This window comes from Pungitius pungitius, chromosome 10, assembly GCF_949316345.1.
Source record: "Pungitius pungitius chromosome 10, fPunPun2.1, whole genome shotgun sequence".
NCBI lineage: Eukaryota > Metazoa > Chordata > Actinopteri > Perciformes > Gasterosteidae > Pungitius > Pungitius pungitius.
In genome coordinates, this window is record NC_084909.1 from 5,707,058 (window position 1) to 5,713,713 (window position 6,656).

General features: G+C 46.8%; 1 protein-coding gene across 2 annotated transcripts; it reads right to left on the reverse strand.

The window, feature by feature from the left end:
• Nucleotides 1–838: 838 nt before the first annotated feature.
• LOC119229236 (FAST kinase domain-containing protein 5, mitochondrial) lies at nt 839–6,407 on the reverse strand. 2 transcript variants are annotated; one of them, XR_009957014.1, is made up of 4 exons: nt 6,294–6,407; nt 3,396–5,904; nt 2,055–2,148; nt 839–1,552 (listed from the first exon to the last, which is right to left on the reverse strand). XR_009957014.1 is itself a non-coding variant. In XM_037489453.2 (2 exons), the coding sequence occupies exon 2, from the start codon at nt 5,890–5,892 to the stop codon at nt 3,457–3,459; it is 2,436 nt and encodes an 811-aa protein (XP_037345350.2). In that variant the 5' UTR covers nt 5,893–5,904; nt 6,294–6,407; the 3' UTR covers nt 2,523–3,456. The 2 variants fall into 2 exon arrangements, 1 of the variants encoding a protein (XP_037345350.2); XM_037489453.2 differs by lacking the exons at nt 839–1,552; nt 2,055–2,148 and having other exon boundaries at nt 2,523–5,904.
• Nucleotides 6,408–6,656: the final 249 nt, after the last annotated feature.

The following is a 6,656-nucleotide window of genomic DNA, read 5'->3' on the forward strand; positions in this document are numbered from 1 at the left end:
GGCATCCAGGAGTGGTTATTGGCATCATCCTGCACAAGTGCGATGGGGTTAATTTGTTGTCACTCTCCAGGAAAAAAATGAATTGCTCTGGAAGTCGATTAAGTCTGTGAGGTGGATTTTTTTTGTTATACATGGAGTAGTGGGGAGGGGGGGGGGGGGGGGGCTTGAATAGAATATGTGACATTGGGATTTGTCTGTCTCACACAATAAGCTAAGTTAAGGATTTATAGTATTCAAACGTTAGTATCTCTATGTCGAGACAACTTAAGAAATGTTGATGCAAATTCAGGCTACATGCAGACTGTGGCGGATTAGTTTCCAGGCTAAGAAAAGCAAGAATTGAAATGCAAATAAGACGAGGATTACTGAGAGAGCATTCACTACCACGGCTTCCTCCATTAACGGTCCCGCTTAGAAAATACTGACTCAGCCTGATGATTACTCTCTGGTTACTTTTGTCCAAAGCAGGTTAGTAAGTCACTAATTTTTTTTTTTTTTGGCATCAAACGAATAAGAGAATGTTTGGCACCTTGCTCCGTAGATTGCTCACTCAACGGAATAACGATCCAATCTAAGCCGATTATCATTCACGTCACTCCACACGCCGGCTCAAACTAGTGCGCTCCCTGTTCCCTCAACACGCTTGGCCTTGTTAGCGTCGACTTGAAAACATAATAGGGCTGACACGAGCCACAGTGAGCGAGGTAACGTTTTCTCCCATAGGTAAGGGATTTATTTGGCTTTCCAAGGAGTCGCATTTGAATCCCAAAGAGAATGCTGTTAAATGAGTGATCGGAATCGTCTCCACTTCAAAAGCATGCTTCCTGAACACTCAGAGGTGTGAAATGTGTAGCTGCAGGGATGGCACTCACATGAAAGGGCCCAAATGATTAATCTCTGTGACAGTTTTTCAGATCTGAGAAGAATGTGTATTTATTGACTTTTCTTTAACTTGTTAAACTTTTGCATGAATGCATTTTTGTCTCATTCGCAGAGTCTGCAAATCCGATACACTGTCGAAAAAATATGAATGAATAATATATAGTGAATGTTCCTTCAGAATCAAAATCAGAAGCCATTTATTGCCACACATGTTACACATTTGACTTGTGCACTGGTGCAATATAAGAATAAAATAAAATGAAAATATACAGTAAGAATCTAAACAGATAAGCACGTCCATATGTTTCCGTGGTGAGAGAAACCACTGTGCAAATGTTCCATAGGAAAGTGTGAGCTTGTTAAGACTCTCTGAGCACAGCGTGAGAAGGAACACACTCACCTCTTGTGAGAAGATAACTAGTGTGGAATTATTTAATCACTGTCAGTCAGATGTGATGTGCTGTTCCCTTGGTCGGTAGTGCCCTCTGCAGGAAAAACATCTCTCTCTATCCATTCATTCTGCTCTTTACCCAGCAGCTCTATCCAGCTCCTCTGGAGGAGGAGGAGGGGGGGGGGATCAGTCACTCCCACGCTGCTGGCAGATGAAGTGTTGATTGAATTTGTCCTTCCCACTTCTCACTTCCTTCCCTCCCTTTACACCACTTGCCGCCTATATGCCATGTAAGAAGGGAAGGAGACAGAGGGTAATTAGTTCATTAGTATTGGCTGATATCATCAAAAGTCTGTACCCATTATATTAAATCTTCACTCCAATTGGCAATTATAAAACCAAGTGCTCCGAAATGCTGGGTTTGTACTTTGGATCAACATGGAGATAGATACGCAGCGCATGTGGCCTGATGTGGGCCACACAATAGCGTTTGTGCTTTAGTCCTTTCTGTGACAAAGAGCAGTGTCGGATATCCACCTTTTAGGAATACCAGCTGTGTCTGAAATGCCATTAAACACAATCTCCCTGTAGGATGTTCTTCTCTGTGCTACAGACAATGCTTCCTAGTCAGAGACCATTAACCATTAAGCCGTTTGTGTCCTCTACAATGCGGCAGCTGGTAAAAACTGAAGCGCCACCATGGGTTTCTAGGTCAAAGGAAAGGGGGGGGGGGGAGGGAGGTGATGAAAAGGAAAAACATTTTAAGGGGAACAAAACACACCTCAAGTCTCTCCAGTGTGTCCTTAAGCCGAGGTCTCATCCTGGCTTCGGCTTCCGGTAGAAACAAGGATATCCTGCTGCCCGGGTTCCCAAACCTGGACATACATGGTTACAAGTATACAACAGCTGATGTTTCTCTTCCACTGGTTTATCTTTGGTTGTTTTAATATTATTACACAAGGTCGTGTCTACACAGGGTGATTCAACAATATCCTAATGTGTCAAAGGAAAAGGGACGTTGTCCTCTGGATGCAAATACAGAGGTGCGTTGGACATTCCTTCATCCCGAATGAAGGAGAAGGACCGATGACCTCTGGACCAAAGTCCTTGTGCATCGGCTCTGGAGGAGTCACACACGAGAAGATGGAACGTGTACCAAAGGTGAAAGAACTCATTTCACGGAGTCAGTGGCTGCAGCCGGTCTGTCACTTACATGCACGGACGGTTTCAAAGGGATGGTGTTTAAAGAGTTTAATGATCTGCTAGACGGATGCTGTTTCCGTCTTTTTCACACAAAAAAAGGGACATTTTTGAAGGCCTTCATCGCTGTTATAGATTCTGTTTGTGGGGAGCCTTTAACATGTAATCCACGTTGAGCCTTTCAGTGAGGTATTTGCACAGGACAATGCTAGTAGTATTGCATAATATAATAGTGATACATACTAGGGAGTCAATGTATCTGCATTGGGGAGAGTTTCTAGACACTTTGTACAATAAACCTTACAATGAACCTTTTTGATAAATTGCTAATCTTAAACTGCCATTGGCTTTAAAACAACCACGCCATGATTAAATATATCTTTATAAAGAGCTGTCCCAGATCCAAGTTCAGTAACTTATACATGAAAATAAAATGATAAATTAATACACAAAATTCACCTTAACAGGAGCAGGATTTTAGCTGAGACAGCAGAAGTCTGTCTGAGCTCAACGATCAGCTGATGCTTCACTAAAATTGTGATCATTCACTAAGAATTATTTACGCTCCCCTTTGGTATTAAATTGCAATGGATTTTAACCTGAGTTTATCAAATTGGAACAGATTGCATGGTTCATTAGCAGTCAAAAAAAGAGAAATCTGTTATATTAAAATTAGCTGAAATGATCAGGCTGCATCTTTAACATGCAAAGTGGTTAATTATTTAAAAATCCCTGAAACAGATGCCATCATTCATGATGGGATCGTCAGAGGTGAAGCTAAGTTTGATTACTCCAAATCAAGGTTTTTTTTCAACTCAGCCACAGATGCATTTTTTTTTCAGGAAAGGAAACAAATTGAATGTAGCGAGGATTCCAAATGTTCGCTAGAACAGTAGAAGTTAAATCTGTTTATTTTTTTTACCTTTTGTACAATCCTTAAGCAATGCTTCTTTCAACTCGTCATATAAGATTCATTAGAGTCTTTACAGGCTGTTGTAGATTTTGCAGTGCAGATGTGCCAGCTTCTCAGCCCTGCTTTTCCTCAGCAGCGGCAACCACTCTTGATGGCCAAGCTCTACAACCCTGTAGCCCGCCAACTTCAACTGCCTCCTCTTCATGGCGGGGAGGCCCAACATTTGTTGTGAGCCGCAGCAATAGTGGTTCCTGCTGGAAACCTGGATCGCCAGTTTGACTGTGCCTTTGGAGTCCTGAGGGGCCGAGCCTCGCCTACAGGGTTTGGCGAGAGATTTTATAATGTCAGCGGTCAGGTCCAACCCCGTGTCGAACAGTCTCCCACCTTCAACCGACCTCAAGCCGGCGACAGGTGGAGGCTTCGCCGTAGCAGCAGGGCTGAAAGGTTCCCTGGGTTTTGTTGTATTGGTTAGCTGTGCTAAAAGTTGCTCAGTTATAGTTACTCCTACGTTCATTCTTTCCCAGCCCTGATGAGAAGGGTTTTTGGATGCACTGTTATCTTGAGATAATGTGGCTGTGTGGGATGCTGGGTTCACGGGTATCGGCTGTCCAGTGGAGTCGAAGTGCACCTCGAGGTCGATGGAGCGAGTGTGGGGGAGAATCATTCTCTTAACTACAAACTGCTCTCCTCCCAGAAGATCCTGCAAGGCAGATTCCGCCTCCCGAACCTCGGGTTTCTGGCACAAGTCTGATTGAGCAAACTTCCACAGCATTTCCTTCACCTCCTCTCTCAGCTCACGGCTCAGCCGCGGACCACTCCACTGAGGCAACTCCAGGGCCACCACGCCGTCTAAAGTGAAAAGGTCTTTTTTCAGCTCCATCTGCGTGGATTTCAGTGCCAAGCTGACAAAGTGAGGACTCAACGCGAACGCAATGAGGTCCTGTGGAAACTGAGAAACGAAGGCCAGGCCCAGAAGGCCAGTGAGCAGATGTTCAGGGTACCGTTGGAATTCAGCTTTCTTCCTTCTCAGGGCCTCCGTGAGGCTCGGGTAGAAGCTTGGGCTGCGAGCCGGGAGGAACCCCAACGTGCCGAAGGACCACAGCAGCTTGCAGGCGTCTTTGCTCCTGCAGTGCGGCACCAGCGAGGGAACTCGCTCGGCGATGGCCACCAGGATGTTGTCATTGTGGTAATGGATCGCTGAGCAGGCCAGTGCCACATGCATGAGCCCCTTGACGCCCATCACGTGGGCCCGCCCAGGGAATTCCCGCGCCACGGCGTCCAGCCACGCCGGGTGGTACAGGTAGCTGAAGCGCAGGAATTTCAGCACGTTCACCATGGCAAAGTCGCTCATCTCCCCAACAAAAGACTGCGCCTTATCCACAATCCGGGTCACTGCCCCCTCAGATATGGAGGTCTGCGATTTAAACAGCCCCAAGCATACAGCACCAACTTCCTCGGGGTAAAGTTGCTGTACGTGACGCAGGAGAAGCCTCTCCACGGCAGGAATCAGCGTTCTCGGGCACTGCCTACTCTCTCCCGTTATATACAACAGTTGCACAAGCTCAGGGACGCCCATCTGTCCAAGATTCAGACGGACGGCTTCATAGAGGTGCTGCAAGAACTCCGGAACCTGCCGGCCAATACAGCGCCACAGGTCAGCGGCGAGCAGCAGCTGGTGCAGAGTCATCTGGCCCGCCCGGCGGCTCAGCTCGGCCTCGTACTGCCCGAGTACAGCGTGGGCAGAGGGTATGTCCAGCCACACAAAGGACTGCAGCACGTCCAGCAGCTGGAGCGGAGTGAAGAGGCAAAGGTGCTCCACAGAGTCCTGAAGGAGCACAACGAAGCGCTGGTCGCTCCTCACCAACGCCATCTTGTCCGGGTGCGAGCGGCCGAGCTCGGCGAGAAACCGAGAGACGTCGGGCGGCTTCATGCCGCCTTTGGAAACTTTTTGGAGCACGGACACGGTCTCTTCCCAGTCGATCGGCTGAGGCCGCCGGGAGAGGTCAAGGGTCGTGGAGGCATAGACAGGCCGACATTTGAGGAAGGCACGGGGATCTACTTTGACATCCGGCGGTGTGGCTTTCCGGTGGGACGGGGCCACGGGGGGCCTCTCAGGCTCGGAGCCTTTGTTTAACGCCAAGTGGAGAAGCGTGCTTTTCGAGCCGCAGATGTGCCGCGAACAACTCACACTGCGATGGAGATTGCTCCGTTGCCAGAAGGAAGGGGCCCGAGCGTAGAGGCGCTGTTCGCCCTCGCCGTCATCCGTTTGGCCCGGGGAGGTTGCGGAGTTCCTCGCGAAGGGATGATATGAGGAGGGGTTGTAATGCAGCCGGTATCCTCCTTGGGGAGAGGCTTCCTGGTGTTGAAATAGGTCTTTCTCCCCCTCGCGATCATCAGTCTCATCCTGTGGTTTGACAGGCACAAGCTGGGCCTGGGTGAAGTCCTTTCTCGAGACAGGGAGGTAGCGTAGGCCCGGCACTCGGCGACACAGCACAGAGGCAGCCATCTATCCGCCGGACTAAAAGGACAAAAGGCTTGGTTTCAAAAGAAAGCCGATTTTCAAAAGAAAATCGATTTGATCTGGGCTGTCAAAGGTTATGAAAACTGCACTTTACAACAGAATGAAAAGTAGATGAGGAAAGAATTTTAGGCAACGTTTTGATATATTACACGTAAGAGGATCGTTATGGAACATTACATAATAATATTTGTATACACCTGTAACACAACAAACATATAAATACAGTATTGGTCAATGAATACTTTTCCTTAATGACAACCATGACTAAAGGTCGCCTATGCTGCGATACATTTCTATGTACAACATTTCTTATGGATAACTGCTATACCAAAAGTCTATATTAATATACAGAAGATGTATATCGATTGACAGAATGTCGAACTCACCTTTAAATCTCCAGCATTGAAAGGGAACAGTAATAAACGACCCCGGACGTGATAAACCTCATGGAGTTAAGAGAAGAAAAAAATTACAGATTTTTTTACCGGAAGTCAAGAAATGTAACCTTCAAGATAAAACGACTCCTACTAAATAACTACACGACATTATATTAAAGAGGTGACCTTAGTTAAGATATCAGGCTGAAGTGTACAGATTAATATTTATTACGGGTGTATTCAGTACCTCTATCAGGTCTAATGATATATGACTGAACAGAATCGTGTAAGACTTGTGGTGTTACATTATTTTGGCAGGTTGATATGGCTTCCGGGGTGGGCAGCCGTGACAGAGCGGACTGAACAGAGTTT